Source organism: Equus quagga, chromosome 16, assembly GCF_021613505.1.
Source record: "Equus quagga isolate Etosha38 chromosome 16, UCLA_HA_Equagga_1.0, whole genome shotgun sequence".
NCBI lineage: Eukaryota > Metazoa > Chordata > Mammalia > Perissodactyla > Equidae > Equus > Equus quagga.
Genome location: NC_060282.1, coordinates 12587385 through 12608877, shown reverse-complemented (window position 1 = coordinate 12608877; position 21493 = coordinate 12587385). Strand labels below are relative to the sequence as shown.

Here is a 21493-nt window from a genome sequence, read left to right as displayed (position 1 = left end):
CTAAACAAGAATGGGATTCTTAGGAGCATGATGGCAGAGTGAGTTCTCCTGGCAACCTCTCCCCTTCACCATACAATGAAAAAGACATTGATCATCCAACAGAGGACATCCACACAACACAAAAGACGTCTAAGAGACCCAGACAGTCACATATCGGAGGATGGAGAGGCTGGAGCCCCCTCTGAGGAGGTGGAACGGGGGAAGAGAAAACTTCACTCCCTCCCCAAAAGACTTCAATGCCAGACTGTGGGCAGCCTCTGAGAGGGAAGGAAGCGGAGAGGGGATGCTCCTTCGTGGTGACATCAAAGATCCCCAAGGTCCCACAGCCTGGGGGAAAACCCCTAACATGGTGAAAGCTAATATGCATATGGCCTTATCAAGCCAACACCCCAGAGAAGCAGATAGCAAGAGCAGAGCAAAAAAGCCCATGAGGGCAAGCAGAAGAAAGAGGCCCTCCCCCCACCTGCCCAGTGCCAGCTCTAGCAGCTGGGATCCTGGTGGAAAGCAGAGAGCTCAGAATCTACAGCTCTTGACCCCACACCCAGTGGTGATAGGGAGTAACTGCAAACAAATAATACCAGGTTGTGAAAGATCAAGCCATGCCCTCTACCAGTAGCAAAAATTATATTAACTCTCCAGACCAGAGAGAAAATGACAAGTACCCAGAAATCAGTCCTGATGACACAACAATACATAATTTAAATGACAGAGAATTCAAAATAGCTATCAAAAAACTTGAGTTAAGAGAGAATGTAGAGAAACAATTCAATGACTTCTGGAGCTGTTTCACAAAAGAGATTGAAACTATCAAGAAGAATTGGTCAGAAATATTGGAGACGAAAGACACAATCGATGAGATGAAACAAAAATATGGATTCCCTGAATGTTCAAGCGGACATCATAGAGGAGTGAATCAGCGTAATTGAGGATAGACCTGTCAAATGCTCCAGATAGAGGAGAAGAGAAAATTAAGACAAAAAGAAATGAAGAAAGTCTCTGAGAAATATCCAACTCAATTAGGAAATGCAACATAAGAATTATAGGTATTCAAGAGGGAGAAGAGAATGAGAATGGAGCAGAAAGCTTGTTCAAGGAAATAATAGCAGAGGACGTCCCAAACCTAGGGAAGCAGATGGAAATCTGTGTGGAAGAGTCTACCAGAATTCCTAAATATATCAATGTAAAAAGACCTACTGCAAGGCATATAGTAGTGAAACTGGCAAAAGTGAATGACAAAGAAAGAATACTAAAAGCAGCAAGGCAGAAGAAAATAACCTACAAAGGAACCCCTATCAGGCTTTCAGTGGATTTCTCTGCAGAAAACTTACAGGCTAGGAGACACTGGAATGACATATTCAGATCTTTGGAGGACAAAAACTTTCAGCCAAGAGTACTCTATCTGGTGAAAATATCCTACAGATATGCTAGGGAAATAAAAACTTTCCCAGATATACAAAAGCTAAGGGAGTTCATAGCCACAAAACCCACCCCCCTACAAGAAATCCTCAAGAAGGCCCTCATACCTGTAAAAAAAGGGAGAAGGGGTTACAAAGCATGGAGTAAGGAGAGAAATAGGTAGACAAAATCATAAAATTGTAGCTATACATGAGAACAGGTTAGCAAATAAGAATAGCATTAAAGGTAAATGGAAGGAAAATACCAAAAACAAAGATAATCTTGCCATTTTAACCACAAACTCACAACATGATATGGAATAACATGTGAGAAAACAACTTAGGAGGGCAAGAGGAACGGGACTGAATTGGTTTAGTTGAAGGAAATGAGAGGCCAGCAGAAAATAGACTATCTTATCTATGAGATTTTGAATACAAACCTCATGGTAATTACACAAGGAAGAAGCCCACTTAAGACAGAGGCAGAGTTCTCGTCAAGATGGCGCTGTGAGCAGACGTTGAACTCGCCTCCTCCCACGAACACAACCAGGTTACAACAATTTTGGGAAGCATCACCCTGGATTGAAAACTGAAAACTGGATAAAAAGAACCCCCACGACAAGGGACAGTCCTGACGAAAGCAGAAGAGGCAGTAACTCCAGCCGGAGAGGAAAAAATCCACCTTTGGGAGCAGCAGAGCTTCTCAGCTGGCCAGGCGGGAGCCAACCTAAGGTACGCAGCCCTCCCTGGAGGAATGAGGTCCAGAGCGGGGGCAATACGGCTATAACCATCCTTCAGACTCAGCCCAAATGAGATGGGAGTCTTACTATCTGGCTTTGCTGGCTATTAACTACAGCGAGGACACCCCAGAAAATCTATCGGCCGAAAGCCAAAAAGATCCAGGTCTTAAAAGGCCCACGCACAAACTCACTCATTGCAGCAACCTAAAATCACCAGAGAGAAGGCTGACTGTCCTTTGGTGAAACAAGACTCACCTGGTGGGCTCTGGTGGCATCTTGGTGAGAGGAGGATCCTCTCCTGAGACTGAGACATTGGTGGGGGCCGTTGTTCTGAGCTGGTCCAGGTGTGCTGATACAGACACCGGTGGGGGCCATTGAGGTGCATCCCTTGGGCTGTTAGCCCAGGGGGCTGCCACACCCACTAGAGCACAGATTTAATCCAGTTCAGCCAGGGCAGGCAACCTGCCCTAGGGACTGGCCCCACCTAACAGCAAGCCCTCAGGCTACTTTTCAGCCTGCATTGACTGAGTGCCTTGACCCTCTACAGGTAGGCAAGGGTGTCTGCCTCTGTGGGGCAGGGCTTGTGTGAGGACCAGGTGAACTGTGGGGGGCATTGGGGCCGAGGTGGGGGCCTCTGCAGTGTGGTGGTGGGGTACCCTCCAGGGGGTTGAGAAGTGTGCACGGACCAGGACTGTGTTGACAGTGTATGTGGTCCAGAGGCGGGTGAGGCTTATCAGCAGCAGAAGACTTGTGCTTCACAAATAGCCATAAAAAGGATCAGCCCCACCTTCCAAAGGCTGAAACAACTGAGTGCCTCCATGACAAGGGCTAGCCCCACTCAGCTGCACTCCTAAGAGAACTGACATCAGCCTTGTTGGCCTCAGGCCTGTCACAACTGTACACCCCTGAGCCTAGCAACCAGCCACACTGGGTACAAACCCAATTAAGAGGACACTTGCAATAAAAGTGTGCTAATAGACTTTGTAGCCAACAGAGCGGAGGCCCCTCCAAACCGGATTTATAAACAGCTGGCCAGGGAAGGATAGATCAGACTCCCTGGGTACCTGCAGTGGGAGCAACCCTGCCACAGCAGAAGAACACAAGTAGCCCACAAAGGGGTCATTCCTGGTTCTTATGGTCTGGTGACGAGAGGGAAGCACACTGTTGGGCCTCATAAGGCATTTCATACATAAGGCCACTTCTCCAAGATCAGGAGACATAGCCGACTCGCCTAGTACAACAAAAATAGCACAAAGAGGCATAATGAGGAGGCAAAGGAATACTTTCCAAGCAAGGGAACACTACAAAACACCAGAAAAAGAACTAACTGAAACAGAAACTAGCGACCTCCTTGACAAGGAATTCAAGCAAAATATAATGAGGATGCTCACAGATATGCAGAGAAGAATGGATGAACACAGTGAGCACATCAGCAAAGAATTGGAAGATATAAAAAAGAACCAATCAGAAATGAAGAATACAATATTTGAAATGAGAAATTCACTAGAGGGACTCAATAGCAGAGTAGAGGAAGCAGAAGAACGGATCAGCGAGCTAGACGAAAGACTAGTGGAAATCACCCAAGCAGAACAGAAAAGAGAAAAAAGAATTAGACAGAATGAGAACAGTGTAAGGGAACTCTGGGACAATGTCAAGCGTGCTAACATTCGGATGATAGGGGTCCCAGAAGGAGAAGAGAGAGACAAAGGGGCAGAAAATTTATTTGTCGAAATAATAGAGGAAAATTTTCCTCACCTGAGGAAGGAAACAGACATCCAAGTTCAGGAAGCACAGAGAGCTCCAAACAAGAGAAGCCCAAAGAGGCCCACACCAAGACATATTATAATCAAAATGTCTAAAATTAAAGACAGAGAGAATCCTAAAAGCAGCAAGAGAAAGGCCACAAGTGACATATAAAGGGAAGCCCATCAGGCTGTCAGCAGACTTCTCAGCCTAGACCCTACAGGCGAGAAGAGAATGGCACAACATATTTGAAGTGCTAAAAGGAAAAAACCTACAACCAAGAATACTCTATCCATCAAGGCTGTCATTCAGAATGGAAGGAGAGATAAAGAGCTTCCCAGACAAGCAAAAATTAAAGGAGTTTATCACTAAGAAACCAGTTCTACAAGAAATGCTGAAGGGACTTATTTAAATGGGAAAGTAATGACCACAAATAGAGATAAAAGAAAAAAATATTATCGAAAAAAAACAAAACAACAACAAGAAAAAGCAGGCAATAAAATCACTTGTAAGGTAAAAGTATAGTAAAGGCAGCAGATCAACTACCTGTGAAGGTAATATGAAGGTTAAAAGACAAATGTACTAAAATTACCACTTTCAATGATAAGAGGGTAATGGATATACACACACTAAACAAAAGACTATATATGATGTGAAAAACATATAATGTGGCAGGAGGGGAGTGAAAAAGTAGGGCTTTTAGAAAGAGGTCAAGCTAAAGAGTCTATCTACTCAATATAGACTGTTACATGCACAGTATATTAAATAGGATCCTCATGGTAACCACAAACCAGAAACCTATAACAAGCAGGAAAAAAAGTAAGACAAAAGAAATCAAACACATTACTAAAGATAGCCATCAAACCAGAAGTGAAGAGAGCAAGAGGAAAAGAAAGGAACTGAGAACTACTAAAACACCCCAAAAAAAGAAAAAGTGACAAAATGGCAATAAATACATATTTATCAATAGCTACTTTAAATGTCAATGGATTAAATGCTCCAATCAAATGCCATAGGGTGGCCAACTGGATAAAAAAACAAGATCCATGTATATGCTGCATACAAGAGACACACTTCAGACCTACAGACACTCACAAACTGAAAGTGAAAGGATGGAAAAAGATACTCCATGAAAACGGCAAAGAAAAGAAAGCGGGGGTAGCAATACTTATATCAGACAAAATAGACTTTAAATCAAAAACTGTAATAAGAGACAAAGATGGGCACTACATAATGATAAAGGGAACAATCCAACAAGAAAATATAACACTTGTAAATAGCTACGCACCCAACATAGGAGCACCTAAATATATAAAGCAATTATTAACACACATAAGAGGAGAAATAGACAGGAACACAATAATAGTAGGGGACTTTAACACTCCACTTACACCAATGGATAGATCATCCAAACAGAAGATCAATACGGAAACACTCGCCTTAAAGGACACATTAGACCAGAGGGACTTAGTAGATATATACAGAACATTCCATCCAAAAACCACAGAATACACATTCTTTTCAAATGCCCATGGAACATTCTCCAGGATTGATCACATTAGGCCACAAAACAAGTCTCAATAAATTTAAGAAGATTGAAATAATACCGTGCATCTTTTCTGACCACAAAGGTATGAAACTGGAAATCAACTACAGAAAGAAAACCAGAAAAGCCACAAAAATGTGGAGATTGAACAAAATGCTACTGAACAATGATTGGGTCAATGAAGAAATCAAAGAAGAAATAAAAAAATTCCTGGAGACAAATGAAAATGAAAATACGACATGCCAAAATCTGTGGGATACAGCAAAAGCGGTTCTACGAGGGAAGTTTATAGCAATTCAGGCCTACCTCAACAAAGAAGAAAAATCCCAAATAGACAATCTAAAAGTGCACCTAAAGGTACTGGGAAAAGAACAACAAACAAAGCCCAAAATCAGCAGAAGGAAGGAAATAATAAAAATCAGAGCAGAAATAAATGAAATAGAGACTAAAAAAACAATACAAAAAATTAATGAAACCAAGAGCTGGTTCTTCGAAAAGATAAACAAAATTGACAAACCCTTAGCTAGACTCACCAAGAAAAAAAGAGAGAAGGCTCAAATAAATAAAATCAGAAAGGAAAGAGGAGAGATTACAATGGACACCTCAGAAATACAAAAGATAATAAGAGAATACTATGAAAAGCTATACGCCAACAAATTGGATAATCTAGAAGAAATGCATAAATTCTTAGAAACATACAACCTTCCAAAACTGGACCAAGAAGATGTAGAAAATTTGAATAGACCGATCACCAGTAAGGAGATCGAAACAGCAATTAAAAACCTCCCAAAAAATAAAAGTCCAGGACCAGATGGCTTCCCTGGTGAATTCTACCAAACATTCAAAGAACACTTAATACCTATCCTTGTCAAACTCTTCCAAAAAATTGAAGAGGAGGGGAGGCTTCCTAACTCCTTCTACGAAGCAAACATTATCCTGATACCAAAACCAGACAAGGACAACACAAAAAAAGAAAATTACAGGCCAATATCACTGATGAACATCGATGCAAAAATCCTCCACAAAATACTAGCAATTCGAATACAGCAATACATTAAAAAGATCATACATCATGATCAAGTGGGTTTCATTCTGGGGATGCAGGGATGGTTCAACATCCACAAATCTATCAACATGATACACCACATTAACAAAATGAAGAATAAAAATCACATGATCATCTCAATAGATGCAGAGAAAGCATTTGACAAGATACAGCATCCATTTATGATAAAAACTCTAAATAAATTGGGTATAGAAGGAAAATACCTCAACATAATAAAGGCCATATATGACAAACCCACAGCAAATATCATTCTCAATGGAGAAAAACTGAAAGCTATCCCTCTAAGAACAGGAACCAGACAAGGATGCCCACTGTCACCACTCTTATTTAACATAGTATTGGAAGTCCTAGCCAGAGCAATCAGGCAAGAAAAAGAAAGAAAAGGGATCCACATTGGAAAAGAAGTGAAACTGTCACTCTTTGCAGATGACATGATTTTATATCTAGAAAACCCGAAAGAGTCCACTAAAAAACTTTTAGAAATAGTAAAGGAATACAGTCAAGTTGCGGGATACAAAATCAATGTACAAAAATCCATTGCGTTTCCATAGACTATCAACGAAGTAGCAGAAAGAGAAATTAAGAATACAATCCCATTTACAATTGCAACAAAAAGAATAAAATACCTAGGAATAAACTTAGTGAAAGAGGTGAAAGATCTGTACACTGAAAACTATAAAACATTGTTGAAAGAAATCGAGGAAGACACAAAGAAAGGGAAAGATATTCCGTGCTCTTGGATCAGAAGAATTAACATTGTTAAAATGTCCATACTTCCTAAAGCAATCTATAGATTCAACGCAATCCCTATCAAAGTTCCAACAACATTTTTTGCAGAAATAGAACAAAGAATCCTAAAATTTATATGGAACAACAAAAGACCCCGAATAGCCGAAGGATTCCTGAGAAAAAAGAACAAAGCTGGAGGTATCACACTCCCCGATTTCAAATTATACTAAAAAGCCACAGTAACCAAAACAGCATGGTACTGGCACAAAACAGACACACAGATCAATAGAACAAAATTGAGAGCCCAAAAGTAAACCCACACATTTATGGACAGCTAATATTCGACAAGGGAGCCAAGAGCATACGATGGAGAAAGGAGAGTTTCTTCAATAAACGGTGTTGGGAAAACTGGACAGCCACACACAAAAGAATGAAAGTAGACCATTCCCTTACACCATGCACAAAAATCAACTCAAAGTGGATTAAAGACTTGAATGTAAGACCCGAAACCATGAGACTTCTAGAAGAAAACATAGGCAGTACGCTCTATGACATTGGTCTGAGCAGCATATTTTCAAGTCCCATGTCTGACCGGGCAAGGGAAACAAAACAAAAAAAGAACAAATGGGACTACATCAAACTAAAAACTTTCTGCACAGCAAAGGAAACCATCAACAAAACGAAAAGACAACCTAACAATTGGGAGAAGATATTTGCAAACCACATATCAGATAAGGGGTTAATATCCAAAATATGCAAAGAACTCATACAGCTCAACAACAAAAAAATGAACAATCCAATTAGAAAATGGGCAAAAGATCTGAACAGAGATTTCTCCAAAGAAGAAATACAGATGGCCAACAGGCATATGAAAAGATGCTCAACATCATTAGCTATCAGGGAAATGCAAATCAAAACTACAATGAGGTATCACCTCACTCCGGTCAGAATGGCTATAATTAACAAGACAGGAAACAACAAATGTTGGAGAGGGTGTGGAGAGAAGGGAACTCTTGTTCACTGCTGGTGGCAGTGCAAACTGGTGCAGCCACTATGGAAAGCAGTTTGGAGTATCCTCAGAAAATTAAGGATAGATCTACCATATGATCCAGCTATTCCACTGCTGGGTATTTATCCAAAGAACTTGAAAACACAAAGGCATAATGATACTTGCACCCCTATGTTCATTGCGGCATTATACACAATAGCCAAGACCTGGAAGCAAGCTAGGTGCCCATCAAGGGACGAATGGATAAAGAAGATGTGGTATTTATACACGATGGACTACTACTCAGCCATAAGAAATGACGAAATCCAGCCATTTGTGACAACATGGATGGACCTTGAGGGTATTATGCTGAGTGAAATAAGTCAGAGGGAGAAAGTCAAATACCATATGATCTCACTCATAAGTAGGAGATAAAAACGACAAAAAAAAAACACATAGCATTAGAGATTGGACTGGTGGTTACCATTGGGGAAGGGGGTAGAGGTGAGGGCAAAAGGGGTGATTAGGGTCACATGTGAGGGGATGCACTATAATTAGTGTTCGGGTGGTGAACATGATGTAATGTATCCAGAATTAGAAATATGATGTACATCCGAAAAAAATAAATTTTTTTTTTAAAAAAAGACAGAGACAGAGATCAGAGTGATGCATTCACAGGCCAAGCAATGTCAGAAATCGCTGGCATCTCCCAGAAGCCAGAAGAAGAAAGGGAGGATTGTGCCCTAGAGCCTTCACGGGGAGCATGCCCGTATGACACCTGGGAACGTGTTTGAGGAGAGAGTTGGTCAAAAGAATAGACAAGGACCCTCAATTAGAAGGACTTTGGTGACTTGAACCAAAGGAAATTCCCAAAGCGTTGTAAGAACCAAGTAAGACTGGGAGTTTAGCTAAAAGTGACAACCATAATCACAGAATATGAGAGCCTTAGAAATAAACAGAAATCATCTAGTCAAAAAAACTTCATTTTACAAGGGAGGAAGCCCAAATCTCAAGTAAAATAACTCACCCGTATCACTTATCTCTGCTGAACCTTCAACCTCTCCCTCACTGCTGATGCTTCCTCTTGGTCCTCCGTCCTGCTCAAGCGGAAAGAAGTTCTCACCCAACCCTCCAACCGCCTCCCACCCGAGGAACCTACTGCCTTAGAACCATCTCCTTTTCCCCGCCAACAGGGAGGGAACTTTTCGAGATGTCCACCCTTGCCATCTCCACACCTTCACCTCCCACTCTTCCTCAACCCACACCAGGGCGACTTCAGGGCCCATCGCGCCCCACAAATAGACCTGCTGACCTCCCTAAATGACATCCATGTCGCTAAACCTAATACATATGTTTTACGTATTAATTTTTTTTAATTTCTCAGAAACATTCAAATCTTTTGGCCTTTTTCTCCTCGAAAAACACTCTTCCTAAAATGTTGATGATTCAACACACTCCTGGTTTTTCCTCCTTCCTCTAGCCCCCTGCATTGATTTCTATTGCTGTTCTACAAGTTACCACAAGTTTAGCAGCTTAAAACAACATTTGTTTATTGTCTCACACTCTGTAGATCATAATTCCAGACAAGCTTGCCTGGGCTCTCTGCTTTGGTCTCACAAGGCCAAGTCAAGGTTCTGGAGGCTCTGGGAAGAACTTGCTTCCAGCTCATTCAGGTTGTTGGCAGGATCCAGCTCCTTGCAGCAGCGGGACTGAGGTCCAGGTTTCCTTGCTGGCTGTCTAAAGGGGCCTCATTCTCAGCTCCTTAAAGCTGCCACTCTTCCTTCTCACGTGGCCTGCTCCATCCTCAAAGCTAGTGACAACACAGGGAATCCTTCTCTTGCTTGGAATTTCTCTGAATTCTTCTGTCATCAGCTGAAGGAAATTCTCCCTTTTAAGGATTTATTTGATTAGGTTGGACCCATCGAGATATCTCCATTTTTAAGATCAACTGTGCTGTACAACATAACATAATCACATGAGTGAATTCACAGTCACGGGTTTCCAGGGATGAGGGCATGGGATCTTCGGGACCATTCCTAAAAATTCTGCCTACTATACCACCCCATTGTTATTTCCTTTCCTGGCTCAACCTCCTCCAACCACCTTTCAATGTTGGAGATCCTCAGGCTCGGTCTTAGGAATACTTCTCTTCTTCCACGTACTGCCTCTGAAGTCAATCTTCCTCATCTATCCCCATGCCTTCAATTACCTTCTATGGAGCAATAACTCCCAAACTTACATCCTGAACTCAACTTCTCTTCTCAACTCCACACCATTATTTCAAACCACCTGTTCAACGCCTTCACTTGGAGATCTCACAGACCTTTCCAATTCAATACACCCAAAGTTCAGGTAACATCTTCCCTACCCAAGCCTGGTTTGCAGCTATAGCTCCTCAAAACACAGCACTACAAAAAGCCCACTGCAGAAGCCAAAAACTTAGACCCAATTCTGTCATTCTTGACCCAAATTCTCTCTACATCACTCTGAATATTCATTCCATCACCAAATTTTTAAGAACACAAAAGATCTCAATAGACATTTATCCAAAGAATATATATGAATGACCAATAAGAACATGAAAAGATGCTCAAAATCGTAAACCATCAGGGAAATGCAAATAAAAACCACAATGAGATATCAATTCATACCCACCAGGTCGGCTATAAGCAAAAAAAAAAAAAAAAAAAGGGCACCTATAACAAGCCTTCTTAAGGATGTGGAGAAAAAAATACATACACACACGAACATGTACACACACACATATAAACACAGATGAGGGGGGTGATTTTTTATTTGAAACAATTTCAGGCTTACAAAGTGTTTCAGGAATAAAAAAGAACTCTCATATATCCTACACCCATATTCCCTAATTATTAACATTTTACCACATTTCCTTGGTCACATATATGTCTTTCTATCATCAATCCACCTTATTTTTTGGTGCACTTTGAAGTAAATTACTGACATCAGCGCACTTCACCCAAAACAATTCAGAATGCATACTATTAACTAGAGTTCAGTATTTGTCTACATTGTTTTGAAGTAAAATTTACAGAGAAATGCTCGATTCTTCAGCACACTATTGGAGGAGTTTTGACAAATGCATAAACCTTTATCTAGACAGAGAGATTTCCATCACCCCAGGACTTTCCCTCCAGTCTCCGTCCATCCCTGTCTCTATCCCACCGGGAAAGGCAGAGAGGCGTGACCCTGGGTCCCCTGAGCCCATCGAGGACACTCACAGCATAGACTGGGGGCGGGGGCCAGGCCTCTCTGGACTGACCACCCACCAGGGAAGCCTCAGGCCTCCGCCAGCTGCTGCAGCATCGAGAGGATCCCATACAGGGCAGACAGGGGCTTCTTGGCTTCCAGATCCCAGGTTGACCTGGGGCTATCCAGCTGCATCTTCAGGCCACACTCTTCCAGCAGGCCATAGGTGATGGCCAAACCCTCCCCCTGGAGTGGGGCAAGGAGGTTGCGCTTGATGATGAAGGGAATGTTCCAGGAGTAGCTGAAGTTGGGCTCCAGGATGCTCCTCACCTAGAAGAAACAGTGTCAGAGGTTACAAGTCAGCCTTTGAGGTCAGGAAGAGAAAACCTTCATCCCAAGAGCCAGAGGTCATGCAGGGTAACTGAAGGGAGAAAAAGCTTTGGCGTCAAGGGGACCAGGAATCATGTCCTGATCATGGCCTATGATTGATGTGATTATGGACACGTTATTGGAAATCAGTGAGCATTGGTTCTTCAGCTGCTAAATGGTGATACTAACATTTACCCTGCAGAGCAGTGGTGTCGGGAATTAGATATGTATATGCATGTGTGTGCAATGTGTGTATGTATATGTGTACATCTATATGCATAGATGTACTTATATACACATATCTATGGAGAGAAAGAGAGAGAGAGAGCAATTTGCAAAAGGTGACCGTGTAAGTAAAGCAGGGCTGTTACTCAGATCCCCTGAGCTCCCAAACACATGTTTTTGTATGGCTATTTTAGAACTGTGGGTGCCTCTGCAGGGGTTGCCATGGAAACTGACCCCCTCCTGAGGTAGCCTCATACCTGCTGGACCTGCTCTCCAGAAGGAGATGCAGCCCCAGTGGCCACAGAGGGAGCCGGACTCCCCTCCCAGCAGGAACCTGTGCCATCTCTCTTTTCTCTGATTCATTCTTATCTCTGGTTCCCTCACCCTCTTCCCTGGATGCTGGCCCCTGGGGATTTCTCACCAGCTCCCACTGATGGAACAGGATCCTCTTCTCCTTGGACTGGGCCAGCAGATCATGTTAGATGTCACTCAGTACTGGGGACAGGGAGACATATGGGGAAAAACAGTGATGAAAAGTCAGATTTTCTTCCCTATTGTGAACAAGGAGACCCTGTGAGAGAGGAACTCTGAGTCAGAGGAATAAAACCCATGAGACTTGAAGGTCAAGTTCCCTGCCCGGGAAGTCCTCCTGCTGTTCTTAGGATGGTCTCCAGGATGCTACATAACATGGTCCAGAGGATGGAATTATGAGGCTGGAGCCGGGAATCATTCAGCCCCAATGATATGTTAGCTGGATTTAGGCCGGTCTTGCTAGGCCTCAGGCTCTGTGTCACATGTAGAGTTTATCCCATTAGCCCTTGGAGACAGGCGTGATGTGAGGATGAAAAGTCATAATATCTGAAGGGCTTTGGAGAAGTTCATCTAACTCAGCCCTTTCAGGGGTTCTGGGGGACCAGCCTTGTGACTCTCCCGCTCTTCCTCCAAATCACTCTTACCCATTATGGCCTCAAGCAGGTAAAGGATGGGGTACTTTGGTTTAACCCACTGATATCTTGAGTCCTTTCGCAGTTCATTTAGGATGGTGCCTCCAGGGCCATTCAAATGACCCAAGTGTTCCTGTTCAAGCTGTAGAAGACAAGTATTATTGATGACAATGATGATGATGATGATGATATTTTCCCTGTAAATTCTGTGTCTATAAGTGATTAACCAAGGGGTGGCTATAATGGCTCTCTACCTCACCCCAGGGGATTCCACATGCCCTCCATATGCGGGGGCTGCACTCGCAGGCCTTGGTCACTGGGCACACGGCTAGAGTCCCAAATCTCAGACATCTTTCTCGTTCCCCTGGCATTGCCCCATTTCTCCTCCCCGATGTATCTTGGTAGCCATATCTCCTAAACATTCACCCCTTCACAACTTTGATCAGCCTTAGGCAGCTGTGGGACCCCCTCACCATGTCCATGAGGTCCTGCAGGGCCCCTCTGTCCCCGAGCATGGCCAGGATATTATGGAATATAGCATCCTGGACGTCCGTTGAGAGCTGGGCCAATGCCTCCATTTGCTGGGAAACCTCCTCTTGTAGGTGCTTGAACTCTGCCCTCAGGCATCAACATCAACCAGAGAATGGAGACAATTCTTAGATTAGAACATTCCTGAGATGATAAGCCCTTCCCCATCAATATGAGCCAGCATCTCTATCTCTTTATCTACCAACCCAAAAGTGTCTCTGTGGATAGCATGCTTGAGCTCTGGAGATGGAGCTGTCATAACAGGATAGAAAGATGGGCAATCCCAGTGCTCTGAAATGAGCAGGCAGAATGCTGGCAGGAGAGAAGGAGATTCTGGAAAGTGGAAGAGAATGACAAGGTGCTCGTTTCTGGACGTGTGTGGAATAATGTGGATTCCAGCTTTGGGCTCTAGAGATGAGAATGTTAGGTGCTGTGGGCTCAGATTCCACATCCTTTGGGTGGGGATGGTATGAGGATTAAATGGGCTTGTATATATGAAGTGCTTGGGGGGGTAGCCCCAAAGATGGTCACCCTTCTTATCTCATCATTCTGCCTGTATCATCTATGTCCTACAGAATTCACCAAGCAGTGGGTGTTGGGGGCACTCTGCTTCTCCCCGGACACTCCAGGTGGCCTCATGGACGCCTGCTGAGAGGAATAGGGCCCCAGAATGGAGGCTCCTGGGAGGTGATTTCCATTTAGTTCACTGCTATGTCCCCAGTGCACCGAATAATGCCTTTGCCCAATGGGTCCTCAGTAAGTGTTTGTTACACGCATGCATGAATGAATGAATGAAGAAGCAGGACTGTAAATTTGGGAGTAGAGTGCAGTTTTCCAAGTTGCATGGAAAGCTCCCATTTGGGTTCTCAGCCTTGCAGTTTCCCACCCAGAAGGATCAGTTTCCCTCTTAATAAACACTCACCTTGACCAAAGGGTGTCTCTATTCCTGCTAGAAGGGAATCACATGTGGTCATCTTCCTTTCTCATCCCCCTAGATTTGCTTTAGAGGTACTTTGGAGGATTCTGCCCTCCTACCACCTCCTCCCTCTTGCTTAACCTCTTCCTGCTTCATCTGGGTCCATCCCTCCACCTCCTCAGCCTTCTCAACCCTCCCCATTCCATAGAAACTAGGGCCACGCCCTGGGGCAGTGGTGACAAAGTCTGGGGCAATTTGCCCTGCTCACCAGATGTGTGCAGGAAGGACCCATCCCCGCCTCCAGCTCACACACACTCACTTCTTTGTAGGCTGTGAGGAATCTCTCCTATGAGGCCAAGAAGAGAAATGAAATTCCCCACCCAAGGGTTAGTCTCTCAATACATACAGTTTTCTGACCTTCTGCCCCTACTTCCCCAACCCGCTCCTCTCCATCCATCCCTGCCGCTTGCCCAGGGGCCAGATCCCAGTGCCTGGGGAAGGACAGCAAAGGCAGCACTGGTGTTGTAGTGACAAAGTCTGGGGCAGTTTGCCCTGCTCACCAGATGTGTGCAGGAAGGATCCATCCCAGCCTCCAGCAAACACACACTCACCAGCTTTGGGGGTGCAAGAAAGCTCTACTGTGACTAGAAGAGAAACAAAATTCCCCGCCCAAGAGTGAGTCTCTGAAGACACTTACTTTCTCTGACAATCTGCCCCCTACTTCCCGGACCCCCTCCTCTCCGTTGCCCAGAACCCAGTGACTGGGGGAAGGGCAGCAAAGGCAGCACTGGGGTTATGGTGGCAAAGCCTGGGGAAGTCTGCTCCGCTCACAGATGTTTGCATGATGGACCCCATCCCCACCTCCAGCTCACACACACTCACTTGTTCAGGGGGTGCAAGAAATCTCTTCTATGGAGCCGAGAAAAGAAACGAAATTCCCCGCCCAAGGGTTAGTACCTGAATACACGCAGTTTCCTGACCTTCTGCCCCCTACTTCCCCAACCCGCTCCTCTCCATCCATCCCTGCCCCTTGCCCAGGGGCCAGATCCCAGTGCCTGGGGAAGGACAGCAAAGGCAACATTGGGGTTGTGGTTTTGCAGAGAGGCCTGGGGGAGGGATAAGATCCCACTTTCCTGCTCAAAAACATCCACTGACCCATCCCTGAATGCTGCACAATTTTCCCTGGAAAGAAAGCAGAAGTGCTCACTCATCGGGAGTTAGTCTCCCCTCCACACACACAAACACACACACACACACTCACATACACACACACACATCCCTGTGCCGGTCCTCAAAGGAGAAAGGTGGCTTTCCTTGTGGCCAGGGGCCCTTGCCAAGGTCAAAGGCAGGAGAGACTGGGAGGCAGTGGAGGAGTCTGGCCAGGGGAGGGTCTCCCTGGGGTCTGTGGGGCTGAGGCCCTTTCGTGGCTCTTAGCCTCTAAAAGAGGTCAGGGCTCAGCCAGTATGAGGTCTAGACAGAGAGCTCACTCAGCTCTAGGACTCACCTTCTGAAATGTGTTCCGCTTGTCATCATCTGAGATGAGAAGAATGTCTAGATGGAAAGAAGCCAGGTCAGGAGAAACAAAGTCACTCCTGCTGGAGTCATTCATGCCCCACACTGCAGCCCCCAAGGATCCCTCTTGGCCTGATGCAGCAGATTATCTCAGGGTGGCCTGGGGACCCCTTGTGTCAGAATCAGCTGGGATGCTTGTGAAACTCAGAGTCCCTGAGCTCACTCTGTCTCCTGAATCTGACTCTCTGAAGAGCACCCTTAAATAAGGGCCTCAGTGATCATTATGCAGGGAGCCGCCTTTGTAAGGTGAGGGAAAGTGCTTCCTCCCTCCTCCTTCAGGAAGGATTGAGAGAGAGTGTGTGTGTGCATAATGTGTGTGTGTGTGTGTGTGTGTGTCTGCGTGTGTGGTGAGAGCATCTCCTCATCTCCAAGGACCTGGACCCCACTGTATCAGGCTGACCTCTAGCAGGGACTTACATTTTGGCAGGGAGACGCCAGGTTTGGTGAGCTAGTGGTCTTCTCAGTGATTACAATTCCGCCTGTGTATGCAAGTATGGTTTGATGCAAATGGTTTGTCTGTGTGGAGTCAGAACCCATAGCCAATGTGTTGGGACACTGTTCATTTTGAGGCTAGTGAGGGAGGGAAGAGATGTAGATAAAATCCTGCATTATGCTGTTAGAACACAACATCTGCAGTTCTGTTTGTGACTGTGGTGGGATCTTAGGGGTAACCTGGGGACGGCTCTGTGGCTCCCCCAGGTGAGCTGCTGAGCATGGCAGGACCTTGAATGAATAGAGATGGTCAGGATTAGGGCCGCACTTTTCCCAGTGTGAAGGACACCTCCCCCTTGGGCACCCCTTTTGTCCTTCTCCATGTAAGAGACTCTGTATCTCCTGTAGCAACATTTCTGTCAGGCCATCCTAGGGGTTGGCTGTGGGTCCTGGGGCGTGTGTGTGCCATGGACAGCTGAGAAATGATGTTCCTCCTCTCCCTCAAGAGGCGAAGAAGGGAAGGTTGCCTGCTGATGGTCTCTCCCTGTCTCGTTTCTCTTCTCAGGAGAAGCAGAACCCCTCTCCCCATCTCCTCCTTCACCCTCTGCTTACCCCAGCCATTCTCCTTGAAAACCAGCTGTTTCCTCTTATAGGCCATCACCATGCCCTTCTGCAGAGTCAGCTTCTTCTCTCTCACTTTGAGACGCTCTCCCGCTCCTTTACCCTGGGGAGAGAAACCAGGTAACATGGTGATAGACACATGTGATTTGAAAACTCAGATAGATCTGGAAAAAACATGAGAAAAGGACTCAGCTGTCCTCTGATCTCATCCCCTCTAATCCTGATTTCCAGTTATTGCTTTTTTCCTTCTTTTGTCCAGTATTTACCTTCACATTTCTCAATCTCATGTTTATATTGCAATGATCTGATTTTTTTTACCAGATTTAAGTATATCCATGTACTTTATCCTGTTGATGATGAGGATTTCATTTTCCTAATCTTCCTCTCACTCCTCATTTCTCCTTCCCCCATCTTCCTAAAATATTCATATCCAGTGTCTGTCTAAGTTAATACTCACTGTTTACTGTTGGGGAGACTGCTTCCCCTCACTCCAGATCTTTCCTTTATCACTTAATTAATGTGATAATCATGTGCCCTCTCTGCCTCCTACTCATTCTCTCTAGGGATGTATAGGGTACATTTTTTAAGACCTTGTATATCTGAAGACAACTTTATGTTATTCTCAACTTGATTGACATTTGACTGGACATGGAATTCCAGGCTGGAACTCCTTGGAATGCGACTATTTTTTCCTTTTTAGTAATATTCATGATTTTCTTCTTGAAGCAAGTGCCCGGAGTTTCACACCTAGGTTCTATGGTGTAGATCTTTGTTGACTCATTAAACTATGCCTGCAGTTGGCATTTTCCTTAGTTCTCAGATCCTTTCTTGTATTATTCCTTCAATGATTTTCCCCCACAGCATTGTGTCTCTGTTCTCTCTTTCTGGAATTGCTATTATTCAGAAGTTGGATCTCTTGATCCTCTAAATTTTTTTTATTAATATTCTCTTGTCTTCTTAATTTTTTTGGAAATTTTCTGACTTCTCTATTTTTAAAATTTTTTGACTTCTAGTTTCTAGTCCAATGTGTAAGGAGCTTGGAAGTCGTCATTCCATCCTAACCACAAGTAAAAAGCTGAGCAAGCTGAAAAACCAACAACTCTTCTTAGATCTGTCAGAGAAGCGAGGTCACAGAGCAAACCAGTGCCCTGAGAACTGGAGAGACAGAAAGGCGTATATAGCGCATCACCTTTTATGAGGGCAGAAACCCATGAGCAGAAACCTCCACAGGAACCAATGCTGCGGTAGGAAAACCTGAACTATAGCTGACAAATTGCTGGAGGCTCAGTGTGGACAAGTCTGGGACTTAAAAACTCCAGTGGACCCAGTCGTGAGAGGGGCCTCGCACTTTTGTGAGTTTTCTCTCCAGGAGCTCTACCAGATTCTCACAGCGAATATCAGAGAAAAATTCCCTCATGCTTCAGGCAGTGGGAGGGGGAAAGCAACCATTTTGAAATCTCTCAGAGCATTCTGTTCTCCTTAATATGGCCTGCCTTAAGAGAAACTACTTTGCTAGAGCCTAACCTATTGGGGTTTTACGAGAGCCAAACAAACCTGATGGAAGAGAAACACCCAACTCCAGCCTCTTCTATCCTTCCACGTGGGGAAAAGGAAATATCCAACTCTAGCTCCTTCTAGCCATCTGTCCTACCTAAGGAGGGGGGCACCTGGAGAGTACTGAGAAGCTCTTGTGAAATTCACAGAACAAGGGCACAGGCTCACTAAAAACCTGAGACCCAATCACGGGACTATAGAATGGTACCCTCTGCCCCTTAGAGTTTACCATCACGTCACTAAAGGCCTATTTATCAGAGGTCATTCTACCCAGTATATCATGTCCAACTTTCAAAAAAAATTACAAGGCATGTTCAAAAGCAAAAACAACAGTTTGAAGATTCACAGCAAGCATGAGAATCAGATTCAGATATAACAAGGATGCCAGCATTATCATACAGAGGATTTTAAACTACTATGATTAATATGCTAAGAGATCTAATGAAAAACATAAGCAAAATGCAAGAACAGATGAGTAACGTAAGCAGAGAAATGAACATTCTAAGAATCAAAAAGAAATTCCAGAGAGATCAAAAACACTATAAGACAAATAAAGAATGCCTTTGATTGGCTCATTTTCACAGCTGAGAAAAAAAATCTCTGCACTTGAGGATATCTCAAGAGAATCCTCAAAACTCGGGGTGGGGGGGAGGGTGAAAAAATAGAAGAGAATATTCAAGAACTGTTGGACAATTACAAAAGCTGTAATACGTGTAATGTGAATATATAAAGGAGAAGAAAGAAAGAAAGGAAGAGAAGAAATATTTGAAGCAATAGTGACTGAGAATTTCCCCCAAATTAATGTCAGACACCAAACCACAGATCCAGGAAGCTCAGGGAACTCCAGCAAGATAAATGCCAAAAAAACAAAAAACAAAAAAACCTTAGACCTATAAATATCACATTCAAACTGCAGAAATTCAATGATAAGGAAAAATATTGAAAGAAGTCAGAGGATTAAAACACCTTATCCATAGAGAAGGAAATTTAAGGATTATATCCAACTTCTCCTCAGAAACCATGTCAACAAGAAGAGAGTGGAATGATGTATATAGGGTTAAGGGGGAAAAAATCAACCTATAATTAATTACATATCCTTCAAAAGTGGAGGAGAAATAAAGACTCTCTCAGACAAATAGAAATTGAGTGAATTCGTTGCCAGTAGACAAGCCTTGCAAGAAATGTTAATTTTTAAAATTGAACAATAAGGAAACCCAATTATAAAATGGGCAAAAGGCCTGAGCAGAACCTCAGCAAAGAAGATATACAAATGACAAATAAGCGTTTGAAAAGATGTTCCATATTATATGTCATCAGGAAAATGAAAATGAAAACAACAATGAGATACCACTACACACATACTAGAATGGCCAAAAAACCAGAACAGTGAGACTACAAAAAGCTGATGTGGATGTGGAGCAACAGGAACTCTCACTCATTGTAGGAGGGAAGGCAAAATGGTACAGCCTCTTTGGAAGACAGTTTGGTGGTTTCTTACAAAGTTAAACGTATTAGCACCATACAATCCAGACATCATGCTCTTTAGTATTTACCTAAAAGAGGTGAAAAGTTATGTCCACACAGAAATCATCACATAGGTGTTTATAAGCAGCATTATTTCTAGGTGCCTAAACTTGGAATCAACTAAAATGTCTTTCAGTAAGTGAATGGATAAATAAACTGTGGTACATCCACACAATAGAACATTATTCATGACTGAAAAGAAATGAGCTATCAAGTCACGAAAAGACCTGGAGGAACCTTAAATGCATATTACTAAATGAAAGAAGTCAATCTGAAAGGCTAAGTACTGTATGGTTCCAATCATATGACATTCTGGAGATGACAAAACTATGGAGACAACAAAAAAAGATCAGTAGTTGCCAGGTGTTGGCAGGAGGGAGGATAAATAGTGGAACACAGAGAATATTTAGGGCAGTGACACAATTCTCCATGATGCTATAATGGTGGATACATTTGTCAAAACCCAAAGAATATATAACACCAAAATGAACCGTAACGTAAAACTATGGACTTTGTGTGATAATGATGTATCAATGTAGTTTGATCAGTAGTAATAAACTCACAAAAAAATGACATTTTGCTACTATTTTTTTAATTTATAAGAGCTATGAATACTCTTTTTTATAGATCATCATACTTTCATGGAAACTCTATATATCACTTTGAGAAATAAGGTGTTTCTTTCCTCTCTGAGTTGTCTTTGTATATTCACGTTTCCTAATTTCAGTGTAGGGTTTTTGTATGTGTATATCTAAGGTTTTCCTCAAGTGCTTATGATTTTTAGTTCTGTGGTTTTTATTGACAAATGAGGCATTATAAAGATGATAGAGGTTAAGTGTGCAATGGCAGGGTTTGTTGAGTGGGGTATTCCACTTTGGGGTGATCAGGCAGGGACCAAGCTATTTCTTTTGCGTCCCCAACTATAGGGATGTTGGGTTTTTTCTTTTGGACTGGTTAATATTCCCAGGGAATAACCCCTAAGTTCTGTGCCTGGGATATAGGTATTGGGGCTTATAGGAGGTGGAGGCAGGATGCCCAGAGCTGAATGGGGTGATAGGGCTCAGATTCCCCACACAAAAAAAGGATTTTCACTTGTTTTCCCTTTTCCAATATGGTCCCTTACCCCCATCCTTCATTGTAACCAGTCTCTCCAAATCGAGAGCCCACATTGTTTAAATTCTCCAGAGAGTCTTCTACTGGGGCGGGGGTGGAGTGTGAGGGTAGTTTCCAGGCTATGCAGATGTGGGAAAGGGATCTGGAACTCCAAGTGTTCCTTACATAGATTTTCAACCAATATTTTTACGTGCAGTCCCACCTGTACCCTCTCTTCAGAGGTAGCTGAGGCCTCCAATTCCTGAAACTTTCAGGGGTTCTTGTTTCTAGGCTTCC

At 43.5% G+C, this 21493-nt stretch overlaps 1 protein-coding gene across 1 annotated transcript in view; it reads right to left on the bottom strand.

Moving 5' to 3' along the window:
- Positions 1–10982: 10982 nt before the first annotated feature.
- The window catches only part of LOC124228169 (gasdermin-C-like), a 29999-nt gene continuing 19488 nt past the window's right edge, over positions 10983–21493 (bottom strand). Inside the window, 9 exon segments of the mRNA XM_046642502.1 lie at positions 10983–11749; positions 12435–12508; positions 12970–13099; positions 13431–13570; positions 14408–14434; positions 14721–14747; positions 14962–15082; positions 15906–15952; positions 17018–17129. Of these exon segments, the coding sequence (XP_046498458.1) occupies positions 11510–11749; positions 12435–12508; positions 12970–13099; positions 13431–13570; positions 14408–14434; positions 14721–14747; positions 14962–15082; positions 15906–15952; positions 17018–17129 (918 nt within the window). The 3' untranslated portion in view covers positions 10983–11509.